Source organism: Sander vitreus, chromosome 20 (genome assembly GCF_031162955.1).
Source record: "Sander vitreus isolate 19-12246 chromosome 20, sanVit1, whole genome shotgun sequence".
NCBI classification, from domain to species: domain Eukaryota; kingdom Metazoa; phylum Chordata; class Actinopteri; order Perciformes; family Percidae; genus Sander; species Sander vitreus.
In genome coordinates this window covers 13,080,537-13,101,010 of record NC_135874.1, presented here as the reverse complement: position 1 = coordinate 13,101,010, position 20,474 = coordinate 13,080,537, and the positions used below count along the sequence as shown (strand labels likewise).

The 20,474-nt window shown below is 38.0% G+C and overlaps 1 protein-coding gene across 3 annotated transcripts in view; it reads right to left on the bottom strand.

Moving 5' to 3' along the window:
* The window catches only part of fancm (FA complementation group M), a 49,015-nt gene that overhangs the window by 8,491 nt on the left and 20,050 nt on the right, over positions 1–20,474 (bottom strand). For all 3 annotated transcript variants that reach the window (XM_078277554.1, XM_078277552.1, XM_078277553.1), the window contains exons 5-13: positions 14,644–14,775; positions 13,133–13,265; positions 12,862–12,954; positions 12,575–12,679; positions 11,927–12,102; positions 10,924–11,130; positions 10,554–10,794; positions 10,287–10,435; positions 9,055–9,219 (exon numbers count right to left, since the gene is read on the bottom strand). In XM_078277554.1, the coding sequence (XP_078133680.1) occupies positions 9,055–9,219; positions 10,287–10,435; positions 10,554–10,794; positions 10,924–11,130; positions 11,927–12,102; positions 12,575–12,679; positions 12,862–12,954; positions 13,133–13,265; positions 14,644–14,775 (1,401 nt within the window). The remainder of the gene's footprint in view (positions 1–9,054; positions 9,220–10,286; positions 10,436–10,553; positions 10,795–10,923; positions 11,131–11,926; positions 12,103–12,574; positions 12,680–12,861; positions 12,955–13,132; positions 13,266–14,643; positions 14,776–20,474) is intronic.

Sequence of the window (20,474 nt, the reverse complement as noted above, 5' to 3'; positions counted from 1 at the left end):
ACTAGCATTGACATATACAATTGAAAAGTTAGATTTTTAGAGACAAGAATTTTTTTTAGTTGACCATAATATAAAAATATAGGCATATATATATATATATATATATATATATATATATATATACACACACACACACACACACACACAAACATCATTTCTATACTGTATATGGTTTTCTTAGCTGATCTTACATTTTACTAATACCGTTTGTAATTATTAATTATTTACTAAATGGAGCGTTAATGTTTATCAAATGAGTAAAATTGTCAAACTGAAGGAAAACAAAAGACACAACGGGGTAGACAAATATGCTTTGTGGACAGGGTCTATAATGTTACGACACGGCATGTCAGTTCATGCTCATACAGTAATCTAATCAGGAAGTGCCCTATGAAGAGTTGTCACATTGCAGTAACACATAGAGCACACACAAACATCTGATGAAACGTTTCCCATTTATTAGTTTTTTCTGAAACATCTGGGAAGACAGACACGGGGAGGCCTTGTGCCGCAATTAGGACAATACCGTAAAAAAACTGGCCCAAAATTAAAACATCTTCCCCTTTCCTTAATCTATTTCTATTTTTATCTAACACAAGCATACCATACACACATCTTAATCATCCAGCACCTGTCACCTGTGCAAGCCAAATGACCTGGAAGTGATTCGTCTAGAGTGGTATCCTGATGGGACTGACAGGGTGCCATCGAACCTGGGACTAGCAGGATGAAGATGCTCATTGAACTATAAACCTAGATGAGAGGAGACCTTATGTCACTGTATTAAATAGAGCTTCACACTCAATAGAGTGGGAATGATTTGATTGGAAACAAATGACACTCAGTGTTGTTAAATATGGGACTGTGCATTAAAGACCATTTTACGGTAAAGAAATAGTTTTTAGAATTTTTTTATGTGAATTGTCAAAGTTCACTTTAAAAAAAGTCCCTGTTTCCCCCTTTATTCGGTTATAAAACTGTGCATTAGAGCAGGTGACTAAGCTTCATGTATGCCCCTTGGACAGGTAACGCAAGCCTTTTGATCCAGATGGAGTTGGTAAGACCCTGGTGTGTCTTTACACAAACAGGTCACTAAGCGTAGAAGTACTTTATGGTGTCTCTTACCTACTGCACCAATATTTCAAGTCAGTGTCGAAGCATTGACTGTGAAACTGTTGTTTTCTTTTTATTAGACATGCTTTCAAGACTAACTCAATTTACTAACCTAGCTCTGGGGAGCTTATTCCCCGGAGTCCTTATGTTTTTTTTGTCTGCCCAGCATGTTTCCTTGGATTAGGGTGGCACCTAAATCATGGATGCAGCGGTCGCCGTGGTCCTGTTGCGCGCCCTACTATGCCCTGCTATGCTCTGATGTGCCCTGCTACGTCCTGCAACGCCCTGCAGTGCCCTGCTATGCCATGAACTACTACAACTACTATTTCTAGTCACTGTTCCATTATCTTTATTTTGACTATTATTGCCACTGTTCATCACATCCCCAAGCGGCACCGTCAGACACCGCCTACCAAGAGCCTGGGTCTGTCCGAGGTTTCTCCCTTAAAAGGAAGTTTTTCTCACCACTGAGGTTTCTTCCTAAAAGGGAGTTTTACCTCGCCACTGTCACATTAAATGCTTGCTCTTGGGGGAATTACTGGAATTGTTAAGTCATGCCCTAAATTCATCCTCTTTTGGTTATTTAACTCTCTATACTCAGTCACTGCAGTCAGTAAAAAAACACACTAAACTGAAGAGGATCCCCAAAGTCTGTAGGACGGCTCCACTGGGGACAACGAATGTCTGTACAAAATTTCATAGCAATCCATCTAATAGTTGTTAAGTGTTTCAGTCTAGACCAAAGTAGTGGAACGACCAACAGATTCTGCAAGCAGCATTTTCTTTGTGTACATTTTGACTTTTGATTAATTGTGCAGCTGAACTAGCACCATCAGGTGGGTTTGTGTAATTGCAGGAACAGTGTTCCCGTTCTCATTATGTGGCTGAATGACCCGACTGATTTCGAGTCTTGATCAGCAGGTTTCTACTTTGAGACATGGAGCCAGTGTGAAGGATAACGACTCATCTGTGGTTTTTAGTTGTTCACTCTCATATTCATCACACCTAATCAGCATGCCATCCTGATCCTGTTTGTATTCATCTCCCACAAGAAGACACACAGTGTCAGTAAGCCATTGTAAAGTCTGTAGATCATTTACATTGGCAATTACTCCACCAGCAAATAAAAGAATAATGACCAATTACTTTGTCACACCTTGTCCTTAAGCTTTTAATTAGACAAACACTGGAGGCAAACAATAGACAGTTTGCAGGTGTCACGCTCAGAATGAGAGCTGTTATCACTTCAACATTACGCAGTTTTCAATGAGGGCTGAATACTTTCATCAGGCAAGGTTATCCACTGAAAAAAAACGTGTCATCTATTTCCGAAATGAATACAATACAAATATTATCAATGGTGTTTCCCTGTTTGAAAATAAATCAACAAGAGTTGATAGGGCTGTGTTAACATTGTTAACAAATCATGTCTTAGAATATTAGAATATTATGTTTATATTTTATCAGTTTTTGATATATTATCAAAATAATATATGTATTCATTTTTAAAGTCTCAATCTGTATCTTTTGACCATGTAACTTACTGGCATTCACATATACAATTGAAAAGTTAGAATTTTAGAGACAATGATTTTTTTTTAGTTGACCATAATTTAAAAATATAGACCAGTTTACACCTATATATATATATATATATATATATATATATATATATATATATATATATATATATATATATATGGTTTTCTAATTTGAAAATGTAGGCCAGTTTACATTTTACTAATACATTTTTAAATGACTGACCATGAATAAATGGTGTATTGACTAACATATTCTTACAGGAAATTTGATCAGCATTTTGTATGTTCCTGATTGCTATTAAAAATATAGGTATATTTATTTATTTTTTGGGTCAGAAGGCCTCTCATTCAATTCAGGCCAATCAAGCAGTGGCTTACTGCGAGGCAGTGATTGGTCTACGTTTTTACAGGGTTAGAGCAGCTACAGATGACTGATCTTTTTCGCTCCTTTTTCAGAGCCCATAAGTTTTTTATTTCTGTCGGGGTGTAAAGACTATTTCAAGCAATATATCAAAAAGTGTATATTGGAAATAGTTACCAATCCTGCCTTTATGAACCAGTTTGAACTAAGTAAAAAAAACTTATTTGTGGGTTGGAAAACAACTGAAATAACAAATTATTTTTTATCTAATTTTATTTGATCATTTTCCTGGAAATGTTGAATGAATTATATACTAGTTCTCTCTTACACCTGTGTTTGCGATCATTACTAATCAAACTAAAACAACAGCATCAGAAAATAGAAATAACTTAGACTTAGTGGTTGTCAAGAATAAGTTTGTGTAATATAACACCTGTAAATCAGTTTTGAAGAGACAGCAGCGGGGCTGTCCCACTGTCATGACTTACTGGGACAATTTAGTATAACAGAGGCATCGTAATGTTATTAGTAACACCTGTGCTTTTTCACCTGTGTGACAATCCAAAATGTCAATTAAGCTAATTGCTCTTAATTAAAAACCCTGCAGTCAGTCAGATAGTCAAAAGGATAAGTACACCCTGCAATTTCGACAAAAAACTTAGCTTCCACAGCTCACAGCTACTGCAAATGAACAGCATGTCTCTACAGAAAGATTTACTGACATAACATGCTCTCATTGTTACTGTACTGCAGTTATTATCTGAGAGATACATTTTTTTAAAGATGGATTGCCATTTTTTTAAATGGCAATCCATCTTTTACAAATCCTTAAAACTCCTGTATTCCACAGCTTTGCTTATAGCTGTCCACTGTGCACAAAGACCAAGGACGTCCTATAAAAATCACAATCCTGATGAAAAATGGAAGAGAGGCTTTTAGGTATTAAAGGTTTTAGTTGCGCTGAGGGAATGAATTATCATGTTCCTCCCTTGAAGATGAATTTAAATATCTTGTTTCTAGTTAGTTTTGACACCCTTTCTCAACACTCTTTTTAGAAAAATAATGACTAGAACTGGATTCAAACAGGTGAATTAACCTAGACCCCTGACACGCAATTAATTAATGATCAGATTAAGACTCTAGATCAAGAGATCAGAGTCGCAGACCGAAATAAACTTAATGAGGACAGAAAGCGAGAGCAAGAGTTGTAGAGGCTGGAAACAGGGTTTCAGACTGGATGATGAAGGAAGCAGCAAAGTGGAAACGCCTCTCTGTTGATTATCTCATTGCAATACAATTTAAACCTGATGCTCGTAAACACGCACAAAGAATGCCTCTTCCGTATTAATAAGTCCGCATGACTTTTTTTCCAAACTTGCTATGACTCAGGACAAGAGCTCCTAGAGTTTCTTTTTTTCTTTAAATTGGTAGATGCTGATTAACCGACAACAGACTCAAATGATGCTCAACTGCAAATACTGCAAGCATTATTAATTAAAGGGATTTTGGCAACAGTTGCTATGCAGTTGCTGCTGATATGACAAGGATAATCTTAAGGCAGAGAGAGAATGCAATACTTTTTAATAGACTTCTGATGTCAGCAAGTGATCCTGGATGTGCAACAATGTCGAGCCTGAACACGTTCAAACGACAACAATAAGCAAGAATGAAATGTGAGAATAACACAAAATAAATGTAATGTAATAGAAGCCAAAGCTTCTGTCTCTATTACATATATGCAAAAAAAGTTAAAGCATTCACGTTAAAGCCATGGTATGCTGTGCCGTACTGGAAGTGTCTTGCACTTTCTAACTCAAGCACCATCAAACTTAAACTATACTACCATATATGCTAATCAGCGATATGTGAATAATCCATTTGTAAATGTGAACTCTATAATTTGGTGTCACCTTTTAGTGTCACTTTAATTCCCTTTTAACTGTTTTCTATTTGTCTTCTGTCATCTTTTTTTTGGATCTTTTTCTTTGTTCTCCTACTTTCCCCTCCTCAGCCCAGCACGCTAAACACGTAGGTCATCACTGCCCAACCTACTTCCAGCTTCCTGGCTTTATGTAACCGTTCAGAGAAGCGTTACATAATCACAGGAGAGGAGGCCGGCCTGCCCTGCACCTCCTCATCATACAGAGAAAGAGGCAGCGCAGTGACAAACACAGCATGGTTTTGAAGTCACTCAGACAGAAAATGGCTTAAATTAGATGAATGGCTTCTTGAGTGCAAGGCTATTAAGGGGAGGAGGATAAGCGCGGGCATGATTTATAAGAAAATATAAAGTTTCGACTTTCAAAAGGTGCTTTATTTTTCGGTAAGAAGGCCTCTCTGCAAATTCAGGACAAGCAAGGAAGCCGTGGCTAACACTATCCTCACAGAGTAAGGAGGAGTGTGGAACATGGCTGGAGGAGAGGCTGCTTGTGTGGTAATAGAAACACGTCAAGTAACAATACAGTACCATAGAGTACAAATTCCATCCGACACACTTTAATCTTTTAAATTTATCATCACTAATGTTGATCAAATTAGTAAAATTGTCATATTAAAAGGAAAAAAACAGGGGTAGACAAAAATGTTTTGTGGACTTGAAAAACACTTTAAACTTAGTAAAAAACTTCTTTGTGGGTTGGGCAAAACTAAAATATATATATATATATATATAAAAACAGACATGCTTATTTATTCTACTTTTATTCAATCATTTTCTTGGAAATGATGAATGAATTATGAACTAATTACTTCTTGTTTTCAGTCTCATCAGTACCTCGACATTGAAAACAGATTTTAATTTAATTATTTTCTTTAAATACTTTGGTACGTACTACAGCACTCACTTGAATGGAAATAAAAAGACTGAAACAGGTATATGATTATTAATGTACACAAAGTACACAGTCTCAAGAACTGTACTTAAGTACTTCTACTTAGCTGTGTTTCAATTTCTGCTACTTTGTACTTCTACATCACTACATTTCAGATGAAAATATTATACTTTTTTACCACTGTACTTTTCAGATTGAGATTTCACATAAACATTTGTTATTAGTTTATAAAAAATATTATATATTATATAATATTATATAATATTAAACTACCCGACAGTATTTATAGTAGCTTCACCTTCACCATATACTGTGTGTGTATATATACACACACACACAAACACACACACACATATATATATATACATACACACACATATACACACACATACATATATATCACACACACATATTATATATATATATATATATATATATATATATATATATATATATATATATATATATATATATATATATATATATATATATATATACATACACACACACACACACACAAAGCTGCTAGCATGCCGCTCTAACTGCTGGAAATTAAACTGAATGCCCTGAAGAAAGACTGCTAGAATAAGAAGCATGATTAATGATGGAGCACACCGAGCCAAATAGACAATGACATGCCTCTGGTACTACTTAGTGTTCAGGTTTATGGACTTTGTGTTGTACAGTGTTTTTTTTTTTCTTTACTTTTAGAGACTGATTAATGTTGTACTAAGTTTTCTTTTTTTGATCAAATGTTTGAATTAAAGTCCGCTTTTGTTCACTCTGTATTCCATGACCTGAATTCACTCATGAAGGCACGTGAGACATTAGCTGCCATCTCGCGCTGTAATCCAGTTTTGTTTTTAAAGGTGGGCTCATTAGTATGGTAAAAACCCCATGGGGGAGGAAAAAGGTAGGTACTTGTTAGCTCAGCCAATAGCCTGTTTGAACATAATCTCTGACCTAATTTCAAGGATTTGGAGAAATTCAGGGGTGTTATCGATCATACAATCTTGTGAAATAGCAGATGGCCTGGAACATTCTTAAAACCAACATTTGGAAGTGATAATGGGAAGGGATAGGCAAAATGAAAACAGGGCCTGGGAGAGTGTAACGGTGGATAAATTACCTGACTGATATTGCTTATGAAACTGCACCATAAAAACACAGAGCACTTTCTGATCTGATGAACTTCCTGATATACAGGGACCTCGTTAGGCCTATTTTAGGGGGTTGAAGCTACCCAAAATAATAATAAGAAAAATAATAATTAGATTTTTTTTTTTTTTTTTACAGGGCACTCTGTATCCATCAGTACTTTGAATCAATCTTCCTTCACCATTCATCTGTTTGTGTCGTCATGCACTGCAGTCTGTTTGTTTTATTTGTATTTACCGGGTTCCAGGGGGTCCCCAGCAAAAAGTGAAAGTATGACTATTTTGGTCATGGCTTTCATAGACTTTCTGTAATAAAACATCTACAAGCAAAAATCCTATCCGATGGGAACCCTGGGATAAAAACTTATCAAATGGGGGTCCGTGGTCTAGTTTCTGTCAATGTGGGGGTCCTTGATGTCAAAAAGTTTGAGAACCATGGGTCTACAGGGCTTAAAAAGTGTGGGGTGTTTTGTTTTCTTCTAACAACAGGCATTTGTTGGCAAGTCTAGGCACTAAAGGCATAGCCAAACTAAATTATTTCATGATATTTATTATATAGGCTATATTCTGACCAACTTAACTTTCTGCATTCATTTGCTGTAATAAATTAAACAAGTATGTAGGCTAGGCTATACATGAGCATACATACGTGCAAACATACATACATATAGCAATCTACGAAACTTGTATTCCTCCGCCATCAGGTTATTAAATTCAGACAGTAGCTACTTTAAATAGGATCCTTATCAACAGCTTACAAGATAAAGTATGCAACAAAGGCTATTTATTATTGTATTCGTTCTATAGTACTGCTATTTGTCATGGTACACTGACCTGGTTTGTCTGTTTTACTGATTTGTGCTAGACATGACATTTTGGATGTTGACATGACACTGATTCAACCACTCTACCGTGCAGTAACAGTAATTAGTGTAATTAAATAGTCTTATTTTGACCTGCAACTTACCTAATAGAGAGAGGAATTAGGTATGGTATTACTTTATCCCGGAATTACACAAGCAGACGGATAGCATTTAAGTCCTAGCCTACAGAATAACTCAGCAGGCGCATAGTCAGACCTAAGTAAGTTTCCTCCATGCAGCTTTGATGTATCTAAAAGCTAACATTAGAGTAACGTTTGTAAGTAAGATTTTGTAAGGTAAAGTTCTGCATAGCCTGGGGGCTAAGCCCCCCCCCCCTTCTTTCAATCCTAGTGACGTCCCTGCTGATATAACTGATCCATTCAAACTACCAAATAATACGATTGATTCCAACCAGCAGCTAAGACCATGAACAAAGCTGCTATTAGTTCAGCCATTAGAAAACACAGATGAGATGAACATCCAGCCTTGGTCTTTTGGCAGCTTTATTACAGGAGGGAGAACAACTAGTCTATAAAAATATTTTGGCACTCATCAGTATAAGTCAATCAGTCAATCAATCTACATGTTCACATTTCCTCGTGCCGTTTCAAAAAGAGAATGTTAATTCTTTTTATCAGTTTTTTGGTTTAATCTAATTTGGAAGAAAGAATGCAGGAGGAGGAGCAGCTGGGGTACACCAGTTGTATAAAAAAAAAAAAAAAAAAACTCACACCACAATTTCACCACAGAGCCTGTTTATCATGCCAGTAATTTACCATCCAGCTCAAAACAATGCATGTAGTGATGCAACACAAATCACTATTTTATGTTCTCATAAAACTCAGCTGACTTCTTTCAGCCTGGTGAGTTTATAAAGCTTGGTCTCCCTTTCATAAACACAGACTACTGTCTTTCTTTTACGAAACTAAGCAAAATGTTCGCAATATGTTTGAGGCCATTTGAGGTTTGCCTAACACCAGGAACTTTGATTAATTGGCATATACTTTGAATTAGTGGTTACATGCTCATCTTATTAACTCAGTGAGCTGTCGACACATTAAAGACCTAAGCTCAGTCATTCTTCTTAATGCCATAGAGTAGGACTACATTAGTTTCTGTCTCGGTGCTCACAGAAATAATACACAGCAATATTATCATACATTAACTTGTTGTTATTCCTGTTCTCACCTCATTTTCCTCTCTCATGCCGTCTACGAGCTCCATCACCTTAATGAAGTGGTGGCAGCGGAGGGAATGATCAACAACATTGGTAGGAAGCGCTTTGTGCTGCCAGTGTCTCCACTCCCACAAAGATAGCTCTCTGGACGGTGGTCCACTTTCGGAAACTTCCTCCTTTGGGGCATAACATTATATCATAAAGGTGTTAGTAAAACAGTAACAATATATTCAAGCCCTTCACAAAAGACACATAGGAAGAATATAACAAGGTTCTTGCACACATTACATTTTATGAATAAAATGTCTTTTATACACATAACTTTCCAACCTTGGGGTTAAGATTTAGCCAGCTGAAATTACAGCAAATCTGTCTAAAGTCTCTGCCACCATGCAATGTCAAAAGCGGGAGACTTTTACTAAGCTGCAGTACCATTAATGGCTCTGAACAATATCAAAATCTGTGAAGGACCATAAGAAATTTAAATTTGCAGTTATATTTTTCTACAAGAGGTTGTGGTCTCAATTCAGTTTCACTACTTCCAATGTGCCTGTTTATATAAATAAACTTCAGCCAATGGCAATATGAAAACATTGGTTTCATTAAAGGTTATTACAATTTAAATGCTTGACTGACAGGCGGCTCGGCCAATCACTCCAGTAAACTTATTGTATGTTTTGTGTGTAGAGTCAGTGCAAGGACATTGTCTTTGTAAACTACAGACAAAACTTTATTTATTTTTTTAATGTATTTTCCATTATTAAAGGGTCTTATTAAAAAAAACATCCTGTATGTGGGTTTCATGGCATGGATGGGTATGCTAGCCTCAAAATGGGCTCAGAGTTCCGTGGAAATACGATATCAATACACCGACGCCAAGTATTCATCTTTTATTTTATAATATTTAACTATTTTTACAACATTTATGACAGTGTTGGTCAGTTTGTCAGTTTGACAATCCCATTTTGCAGCAATAAAACTGAAGTGATGAACAGACAGAAATTTATCTTTTTAGATAAAACAGATGTTTGGGGACATAATTTGAAGTTGGAAAAAAAAAAAGTAATACATTTCAATATATAGCAATATGTTTTAAATCACGATAATATCGAATTGTGGGGCTTCCGGGGATTCCCAACCCTAGCTCACAACAGCTTTTTCTTCATTGTCTTTTATTGTCTGTTATTTTTCAGACCAACACAAGAAAGACAGAAAGGAACAATGAGAAAACAAAGAAAGAAACCTGAGGTGGTAGATCACTTGGTAGGGTCATGAAATTGGATTGTTTCAGGGTTGGATGAGCTTCATCTTCATCCAGCCTCATGGTGGACGCCCAGACGGAATATTCAGTACTGCTCAGAAACCCGTCCGACGTTGCGCTGCCCTGCCAAACTACCACATAAAGACACACACAAAATCAGAGACCCATGTTTCTCCAATCAAGAAACCTTTTTTTTTTTCTCTGTCTCCATTCTGTAAGACAAAAATCTCCCCCTGCCTTATTACTCACTCAGGTTTTGAGGGTGGATGATTGAGGCCCGTCCCTCAGAGTGGGACCGTCGACCCCTGAGAGACCGTCTGCTGCTCTCCCGATGTTCAAACTGCCCACAGGTAATGTGCATCTTATGCAGGGTGGGGTTCACCCCATCGGGCAGCATGCGGGGACTGTTGGGGTACATGCGGAACGCGCTTTTTTTGCTGATAATAGACTTGTCCACGCTGCGCTTGCTGCTCTGGCTCTGGTTGTAGGTCTGAGGAAAACACAGTTTAGTACAGGTGGTTTTGTGGATCTGTGTGGGGTTGTGTGCATTTGGTAGAACATCAAACGTTTAATTTGAGGGTCCACGGCTCATTTCGTCTCACTTTGGTAGAACACTCACCCTCTCCTCCCGTCCCTCAGCCAGGATGACAACAATTCGTCCCTGCCGCTTACGTCCAGTACGTCCCATCCGCTGCACCAGGCGGATGGGACTCTTCTGTGCATCAAAGCAAACAATGAGGTCCACCTCTCCGATATCCAGCCCCTCCTCCCCAACACAGGTCGACACCAGTGTGTTGAAGCCTCCCTGACGGAACCTGAACACCACCTACAACATAAGTGAACAAAGCTTTAAATAGTAAAACTCATGTGACCAGCTATCAGAACTTGAAAAATGGAACTGTTCATTGGAAAATAAAGTGTTATAGTTGACACAGCCAGATATTGAGCTTTATGCAGGCTTTTTAATAAGTTGTTCTTGGAATATAGTATGTACATTTATACAGCACATATCTACCTTCCCGGACAAAGCCCTTTATAATTTGCTTCTCATTCACACACATTCATACACCGATGGTGGTTACCGACGACCCACTCTACTTCCTGAGCCACAGCCACCCTTAATTCATTCTTACCACAAGGGCACTTTTTTATATTTTTGTAAAGGTGCTCTAAGCGATGTTGGGTGACGGCACTTCTTGTTGACGTTCAAAGTATTTTCAAACAAAACAAGGCTAGCTCGCCCCTCCCTCCTCCTTATCCCGTCCCCTCTCCCTCCCTTCCGTGCTTCTGCACACTAACCCCCCAACCCCCACCCCCAAATCCTTCTAGTCGGTTATTGGCTAGAACGCTGGCAGACTGTTTGTTATGTTGTGTGGTGCAGGTTGGCACAGTTTGTTTTTGTTGGCGTTTGTGTAGCCTGGGCTGTCTACAGAGACCGCGTTTTTTTTTACAGTGTGTTCAGGGGACAGGCAGCTCGCGGATAGTGAGGAGATGTTTGCTGTATGTGACAAAAAATGTTGTAGCCTAAAAAACGCGTGACATCGCTTAGAGCACCTTTAACTCACTATATATACCATACCTTATTGTTAATCTGCAGTTGATGATAAAACAAGCCACTCTACCTCCAGTTGTTCCTTTTGGGTGAAGCCTTTGACTCCCTTCCCTGAGGCTTGGCCCATAAAGGTCATGACCCTTATCAGCGGAGCATGGCGGTTCAACATGGTTGCGATCTCCTGTACGCTCTCGCGGAATGATGAAAAGATCATCACACGCGTGCTTACTTCCTGAGGACCCGAACCTGGATATTAATGTAACAAAAGAGAAACACATTGATTACAAATTCCTTCAGTAACCATGAACCGAGTTCTTATGCCGGTTTGATTCAGATGCTGGAATGCTGCGTTATGTTATCCTCTCCAAATCTAGTATGTTAAGTGTATACTGTCATCAAAGTCTAGGTTTAAATGATTAGCTCTTGAAGGTTGAATTATGCTGCAACAAATGCTGTACTGTGGATAATTGTCCTGCTTTTTCTTCTTCAGGAGAACAGTTTGTCTCTGCATGCATAATATCTTCATAGCTGAAGATCTGAAACACTGCGGCACTATTAAACTCCAATGTTGCATCTTTAATGTAAGCATGGCAACAAGGTTAAACAGCTTTAACACAGTGCCCTATGCTTTCTGTTTGCTGTGAAGAGAATTCTAGATTTAAGCTTTAACACCAAACAAAAATTGCATTTATAATATATAATAAGTACAGTAAATCACCATTATTGTCTGCTGAGCTCTCAGCCCACTGTCTGAAGTGCTGCAGCACCACCTCCTCCAGTTTCTCCAGTTTGGGGTGACCGTAAATGAATGGCTCATCTGGGCCTACAAGTATCAATATAGTGGATGTTAGTCAAATAGATACTCTGTGTATTCCTTGCTATATCTTAAAGTACCTTGATAGCTGCACAAAACAAATCAAGAAAATCCCATCATAATGCCTCATTGAAGTACACAAGAAAGGCTCAGAAATGTGACTAATATGGTATGAGTAAGTTCTTAGGTACCAGCAGATGGCTTCACAAACATTGCTTCCATCTCACGGTAAAGGTCCACTAAGGTGGGGGTCCTCTGCAGCTCATTTCTGGCCCTGGACATCTCTGAACCAAACAAAGCATGAAGAATGCAGATATCAAACATCATACACAGACATGACACGTTATCGAGTGTACAGTCATACACCCAGGAGCACTGATCAATCTGGGGTATGAAAGGGTATTGTGTCTGTGGATGAAGGGCAACGGAATACACTGAAAGCCAGGAGGTCAGGTGACCGACCTCTGGAGCCGTCCATGATTCCCTGGATGTAAAAGAAGAGCGATCGGAGCCCCATCTGCATCAGCAGCTCGTAGCCATGGTACAGGGAGATGCAGAGGGCAAAGGTGCCCTCCAGCATCCCATGCTGCGGACCCTGTAGAGAGCAGGAGAGCATGTCAGTCCATAAAACCATTAGGAGACTACTGGTAAGAATTTGAATTAAAAAAATGGCCTCAAAAAAATAAATACCATGGTTTACACTGCTTCTACTGTATTTCAAAGTACATTAATGCATGATTGTCATTTAATTGATTTGTCAAATAAAATGTAATTAATTTAAACACTGTATTTAGCCTATTTCTAAAATGGTATTTAAATTGTGTATACTAAATATAAACACTTTGATGCTTATCTGGAATATCTAAACTTGGACAGAAAATCCATTCATTTTCAATCAACTATACCAGACACTGCTGTAAAAGCTTTAAAAGAAAATACAGTACAAATCCAATTATCCGAATGGGTCATATTTATAAACTCAAAGTCTCAACCTCACTGCTTGATTGATTGATTAGTTTCTACAGCCTTGGGTACATCTTTATGGAGCCCTGAAGCTGCAGATGTAAAAGGTTATCAGACAAGCAAAAGTAATACAAGTAATAACTGAATGCATCAATAAATAGTTGTTAGTTAAATAATTAAAATTGAATGCTAAAAGAAATATAAATCTTTGTACTTTTCTTAATTAAATAAATGAAAACGTAATTCATTTCACTCTCCTACTTTAGTTATCCTTCACGTTCAAGTGTTTCAGTCTTAGCACACATTTACTCATTTAAGTATTCCATAAATTCCCCATGCAACATTTCCATTTTTCCTCACGCTGATATGATAATGCGATGGGTATGTTCAGGTATGTCCAGAGTGGTGATTGCGTTGTTTTTGTGTGTGTGTGTGTGTGTGTGTGTGTGTGTGTGTGTGTGTGTGTGTGTGTGTATGCAGTAGTACTCCCCAAGACCTGTAAACAGACTTTGATATGTAAATTTGGAGGTCCCGTTTAAGTGAAAACACTGGTGGGTAAACCTATCCTTTTGAGCTAGCTACATAGCCAAAGCTAACTATAACTTTCTTTATAAAACGACTGTACACTGTATAAACTCAGTAACAGTAGCAAAAGCATTTCAGCCAGCGAATGAACTAACAAAGTTAGCAGGCAAACTTGAATTTAACAGACCCCATTTGTCTATCTGCATTGCAGTATCTTCATCTTTTAAGCACGTCTCTTGTCTTCATTAAGGACCATGGCTGTTTTATACGTAGAAAGCTGTAGATTTTTTTTTTACACAGCATTTCTACTATTTAACTAACAATATAATTTACTGATATATGCATTTATATTTTTGAGTTGTCCGATAACCTTTTACTACTAACTAATTATGAAAGGCTGTGTATCACATGATGTAAAATGTTATACTACAGCACACAGTGTATGACACAATAGCACCCAAAGAGTCATTGAGCAGACTTCATGCCTTGATGCATGGTGGTGGGTTCTTGCGGAACTGATCTCTGGCGAGGATGATCTGGTATTTGCTGAGAGTCCGCAGGTCTTTGTGTGCCATCACCCGGTTCTGGACAAGGCGAGACATGAATTTCTCCAGCACCTGGCAGGAAGAGCAACAAACAAATACAGTATGTACAGTCAGGTCCATAAATATTGGGACATCGACACAATGCTAATCTTTTTGGCTCTATACACCACCACAATGGAGTTGAAATGAAACGAACAAGATGTGCTTTAACTGCAGACTTTCAGCTTTAATTTGAGGGTATTTACATCCAAATCAGGTGAACGGTGTAGGAATTACAACAGTTTGTATATGTGCCTCCCACTTTTTAAGGGACCAAAAGTAATGGGACAATTGGCTGCTCAGCTGTTCCATGGCCAGGTGTGTGTTATTCCCTCATTATCCCATTTACAAGGAGCAGATAAAAGGTCCAGAGTTCATTTCAAGTGTGCTATTTACATTTGGAATCTGTTGCTGTCAACTCTCAATATGAGATCCAAAGAGCTGTCACTATCAGTAAAGCAAGCCATCATTAGGCTGAAAAATCTAAACAAACCCATCAGAGAGATAGCAAAAACATTAGGTGTGGCCAAATCAACTGTTTGGAACATTCTTTAAAAAAGAAAGAAACGCACCGGTGAGCTCAGCAACACCAAAAGACCCAGAAGACCACGGGAAAACAACTGTGGTGGATGACCCGAAGAATACTTTCCCTGGTGAAGAAAAACACCCTTCACAACAGTTGGCCAGATCGAGAACACTCTCCAGGAGGTAGGTGTATGTGTGTCAAAGTCAACAATCAAGAGAGACTTCACCAGAGTGAATACAGAGGGTTCACTACAAGATGTAAACCATTGGTGAGCCTCAAAAACAGGAAGGCCGGATTAGAGTTTGCCAAACAACATCTAAAAAAAGCCTTCACATTTCTGGAACAACATCCTATGGACAGATGAGACAAAGATCAACTTGTACCAGAGTGATGGGAAGAGAAGAGTATGGAGAAGGAAAGGAACTGCTCATGATCCAAAGCATACCACCTCATCAGTGAAGTATGGTGGTGGTAGTGTCATGGCGTGGGCATGTATGGCTGCCAATGGAACTGGTTCTCTTGTATTTATTGATGATGTGACTGCTGACAAAAGCAGCAGGATGAATTCTGAAGTGTTTCGGGCAATATTATCTGCTCATATTCAGCCAAATGCTTCAGAACTCATTGGACGGCGCTTCACAGTGCAGATGTACAATGACCCGAAGCATACTGCGAAAGCAACCAAAGAGTTTTTTAAGGGAAAGAAGTGGAATGTTATGCAATGGCCAAGTCAATCACCTGACCTGAATCCGATTGAGCATGCATTTCACTTGCTAAAGACAAAACTGAAGGTAAAATGCCCCAAGAACAAGCAGGAACTGAAGACAGTTGCAGTAGAGGCCTGGCAGAGCATCACCAGAGATGAAACCCAGCGTCTGGTGATGTCTATGCGTTCCAGACTTCAGGCTGTAATTGAATGCAAAGGATTTGCAACCAAGTATTAAAACGTGAAAGTTTGATTTATGATTGTTAATCTGTCCCATTACTTTTGGTCCCTTAAAAAGTGGGAGGCACATATACAAACTGTTATAATTCCTACACCGTTCACCTGATTTGGATGTAAATACCCTCAAATTAAAGCTGAAAGTCTGCAGTTAAAGCACATCTTGTTCGTTTCATTTCAACTCCATCGTGGTGGTGTATAGAGCCAAAAATATTAGAATTGTGTCGATGTCCCAATATTTATGGACCTGACTGTAGTTTATCAGTAATAGGTTTCCTGTGTTAAGGGGTGCATCAGACTGACTAGCAAGCACCACACTGACAGAAATATGGAATGGAAATAGATACGAGTCTGGCAAACGCATTGATGTGGTTTTTATGTTTGTGGTGTCAAACATATGCAACACAGAGCAGGTAACAAAGAGAACCGTCTGCGTCCTTCCAGATATTTCTTTTCATTGTTCCTATCGGCAGCTGGTATGAACACAGCCAGAAGTTTATAAGTCCGGTGGATTCCATAGTTACATGTCTGAGACCGGCACAAATGTTCCTATATTTTGACCAACCATGATGTATGAAGAGTGAAAACTGTAGGGGAGAGAGCAATTTGTTTGGAAATATTTCAGAGAATCGTACTGCAGATTCACCCTCTGTCAACATTCCGTCCCCATACACACACATTGGAAAATCTGAAACGGTCTGAAAACTAGACGATACATAAACTGTGATTTGGTAGAAACCGTGCTTGATATCAGAATGCCCATTCAGCCCAATAAAGGCCAAAGTCTTGTCTTCGGTTTAAACTTTTAATTATTTTTCTACATTAAAAGTATGGTGATACAGTATGGCCCCAAAGAGGGATTGTTTTGAGCTATGTTAAGCGATTTCCTATTAAAGTCTTTGGGACATTTTGCGCCGTTTCTCTTAGAAAACTCATAGCACACCATTCCCAATCATTACACATGTTTTGATGTATTTATGTGCATGTGTTGGCAATGCTCCGTGGCTACTAGCGGGACAAAAATGTGGTGGAAGATAAAAAATAATAAAATTAATAATAATAAGTATGGGGGATAATAGTCACTGAATTAACGGATCAAAGTAATACATAGAAAGCAATGGATTCAATATGTCAATATATTCTATATTTAGGCAATATTACACAAGAGGGTTTTATTTAATGTCATTATTGGCACGACAGTGATGCGGCTAGGACCGAGGTGCTTGCGAACAGAATAACTACTTTTGAACCTAAACATTTTTTTAATTAAGCGTTCCCCTTGAAGTGGAAACTGAGCTGTCCATTTGTCCCATTTCTGCTTCTGTTTCTCTATGGTGAAATGTGAGTTTGCATTATAGAGCTTAGATGAACACAAAAGCAAAGGGTTAAATAACAACCCTTAATTCCCCTGATCCTTCAGAAAACATCAACAGCTATATCACCAGACCTAAACATTCTTTCATGTAAGTGTAAGGGGGCCTTCCCATCTGGTCAGGATTGTGCATCATCACATATGATATGGTTCAAACTTGAAAACAGATCACTTAACAGCTGTTTGCTCAAGACCATTTAATGAAAATTGAGGAACCAACTTAAGCCTGGTCAAAAAACATTCACTTTAACGAACCCAAATTAACTAAAATTATGCTATATCATTATTAAGTAAGTATCAAGTATTGCAAAGTGTTTATTTTCATTTATAGAGTGTGGAGTGAAGTGAGATTTTATGCGTTTATTAATTAAAGAAGGTACAGCAATGTTTTGAGAATATGAAAAGAGGATTATTTAAAAATATATATTTTAATTTCTACTATTAATAATGTGAGGGCTTAAAACACAAAGAAAGTATGATCTTGTAAAGAAATTGCAATACAATGTTACAAAATGTAAAAAAATAAATAAAAAATGTACACAATAGGCATGTACACTGTGTGTACTTAAACATGTATGCACTGTACGTGAACGTATATTTATTTATGATGCTATTTTTTTTTTTTTTTACAAGATGATTCAATCATAGCTTTAACAGGCGTATAAAACCATGGACCACTGATGGGAATGATATAAAGGAGGTTTAATTGCATAATGCAGGTCTAATGTAGCACTGGGTTCCAGGAAAAGATAGAACAGATGGGTCCGAAAATACTGTAGGCTTTTCTATGGATGGTGATTAAGAGGTTCAGAAAAAAGGGGGAAACTCAATATAAATCAAGCCATAGGTGAATAGGCTAAAAGCCTACTCCAATCTTATCCGAGACCATCGGGGTCAGATGCTACACAAAACATCCTACCATGACCTACAGTCTGCCCAGAGGGGTTTACCTATTGCTCATGTGAACTGAGAAATGCCCGCTTCCTTAGTTAGATTTTTGTACCGATCAATCATTTGGTCTAGAAAGTAATGACAAATGCCCATAACAAGCTGCTAAACCCAAAGTGACGTCTTACAATGTGTTAAAGCTTAAACCATGTACATGCTTTAAAACTTGCTGCTGTTTATCATACTTTGGTTGCCACCATATTTTGTTCATGCAGAATAGTGGATCAAGGGGGACTGGAGCCTATCCCAGCTCACATTGGGTGTGAGGTGGGATATACCCTGGAAAGGTCACCAGTCTATCACATGTACAGAGAGACAACCATTAACGCTCACAATCGCTCACACAGGGCAAAGTAACCTAATTAATCCAACATGGTAGCATGCTAAACACTGAGATATGAAATGACCTATATATCGGAATAGAAGATTTTGGTCAGGCCCATGTTAATATTTAATACTTGGTAATATGCATATTTGTTAACATTTTAGCATGCAGTCTGACCAGGTCTAAGATGGCCACTCCAAATTCTAAAAAAAGAGAATTAACCCTTTTACTTTAGATAACATTATGGCCTTTTCTCTTGCACCACCCTCGGGAAAACTTTAAATTTTTTGCCAGTAATAGAGATCCAAGAGGAACAAAGTTGTCTCTACATTGTTTTATCCTCCCAACTCTTTTGTTTTCTGGTGTACAGCATAATTAGTCTTTAGTTTATGTATTTGTGAGATAAAAGAAATTGGCTTGTAGTTTCACAAAAACCTGCCAATTTTGAATCAATAAAAACACATATGAAGTCTTCGGCAGAGTGTATACTACACTGTATATGCATGTCTTTGTGATTGTGCATGTCAGAGAGAAGCAGACAGCATTGAGAAAGACAAGCCGTTTAAAATCTCTCTCCAGTTAATTGACAGGTGGAGCTCAATGAGGCAATGTGTACGCAGCGGTCAAGTCCAGAGATTATGAGATTACTCAGCACCAGATTAGTGAGGTCGCTATTTTTGTCTGGATGGAATGTGGAGTGACAGAAAGTGCACAAAGAAAAACTTTCAACTACATTTTCATTGTAACTGGAGTTTTTGGTTTTAGCTAGGGCTGCCTGCAACTAAAAATATATTATTATTATTATTATATATATTTATAAACATACTTTTACCTGTTAAAGGATTAATTGTTTAGTCAATAAAACATCAAAACAGTGAAAAGAAAACACCCATCACAATATCCTAGAGCACAAAGCGATCCCAGAAAATTTAATTTACAATAACGCAAGCCAAACCAAACGATTGAAAACTTGGAATAGTTACATTTTTGGCATTTTTGCTTGAAAATGTTCTTAACGAGAGATAACAGTTGCACAGGATTGTGAAGACGGCCAGTAAAAGTACTGGTGCCCCCCTTCCCTTCCTGCTGGAGCTGTTTCACTCGCAGAGCCAGCAGCATGATAAAGGACCCTCATGCTCCTTTCCACAGCCTGTTCTCCCTCCTGCCATCAGGGAAAAAGTAAATGCCATCAGGATTGTAAATAGACTATGCCCTCTGCCCCTGGTTATTGCTTTACTGAACAAACCAGAAAGACAGTCACTTCTTTTTCTTTGGAAATAAAGCAAAGGTTTTAGGCTATAGATAATGGAAGGAGGTGGTGAAAGACAACACACTATGAACAATACCACAGAGGGTCTACCATTTTGTTTAAGCCATGGTCTCATAATCTTTACAGTAACAATAGTAGTGCATCACAATTAAAATAATAATAATACATTGATTTTTTTTATTATTATTTAATGTACCACCTGTAAGGTATGCTTGTGTTCTGAAATGAATGAATTCAGAGAAAGCGTCTTCTAAAAAATAGTAAAACAAACACGACGTGAATGTTAGATTTGGATTATTCCCAAGAACAGTAAGATCATTAAAAAGAGGAGAGGAGAAGAGAGGATGT